This window comes from Chrysochloris asiatica, unplaced genomic scaffold (genome assembly GCF_000296735.1).
Source record: "Chrysochloris asiatica unplaced genomic scaffold, ChrAsi1.0 scaffold00136, whole genome shotgun sequence".
NCBI classification, from domain to species: domain Eukaryota; kingdom Metazoa; phylum Chordata; class Mammalia; order Afrosoricida; family Chrysochloridae; genus Chrysochloris; species Chrysochloris asiatica.
The window spans coordinates 22,705-23,450 of record NW_006408654.1 but is presented as its reverse complement, the minus strand read 5'-3'; the positions used below and the strand labels follow the sequence as shown (position 1 = coordinate 23,450).

The following is a 746-nucleotide window of genomic DNA, read 5'->3' as shown; positions in this document are numbered from 1 at the left end:
GACAATCATAAGTACAAGACCAGAAAGATGGGCACAATAGTAAGGAGAAGAATGAATATAAGGCAAAGTTGACATACAAAAGGCAAAAAAGAAAGGTGTTCAAGGAGCTCTGGTAGCATAGTGGTTACGAATCGGGCTGTGAAACTTAAGGTTAGCAGTTTGAAACTACCAGCTGTTCTGCGGGAGAATGATGAGGCTTTCTGCTCCCGTAAAGATTTACAGCCTCAGAAACCATGTGCAGGGTCGCTATGAATCGGTTCCGATTCCATGGCACAATACCACCACCACCAACTTGGGTTGAGAAGACAAGGAAGCCCAGGAAGACCTCAAGGAAACTGCTGTTAAGTCAAGCCTGTGCAGAGAACAAATGAGAGAAAAGCATTCTTACAAGACAGTGAAGGTGCCATTGTACGTGTTGGGCTCCAGCACAGGCACTCTGTGGAGCTTCTTCTCTGGGCGGAGGCCTGTACAGGACAGTGTCTCATTTTGGCAGATACATAGCTCACATATGCTAATGTTCATTCTATTGGTGTCATTCTGTTCCCGTTGGTTGCATAGTTAAAGCCATTTGTGTCCCTTTTGGGGTGTGATGTAAAACGGCATTCTGTTCTTGTTGCTCAATTGAAGTCATTTGTGTCCCTTTTGGCGTGTGATATAAAACAGCATTCTGTTCTTGTTGCTTAGTTGAAGTCCTTTGTGCCCCTTTTGGGGTGTGATATATAATGGCATTCTGTTCTTGTTGCTCA

At 44.4% G+C, this 746-nt stretch overlaps 1 protein-coding gene and 1 pseudogene across 1 annotated transcript in view; both read right to left on the bottom strand.

Annotated features, from left to right (window-relative positions):
• LOC102835610 overlaps nt 1-522 on the bottom strand; it is a 45,949-nt pseudogene extending 45,427 nt beyond the window's left edge.
• A 10-nt stretch (nt 523-532) lies between these two features.
• Nucleotides 533-746, bottom strand: part of LOC102835238 (titin-like) — a 6,680-nt gene continuing 6,466 nt past the window's right edge. The window contains exon 4 of the mRNA XM_006869867.1: nt 533-537. Within this exon, the coding sequence (XP_006869929.1) occupies nt 533-537 (5 nt within the window). The remainder of the gene's footprint in view (nt 538-746) is intronic.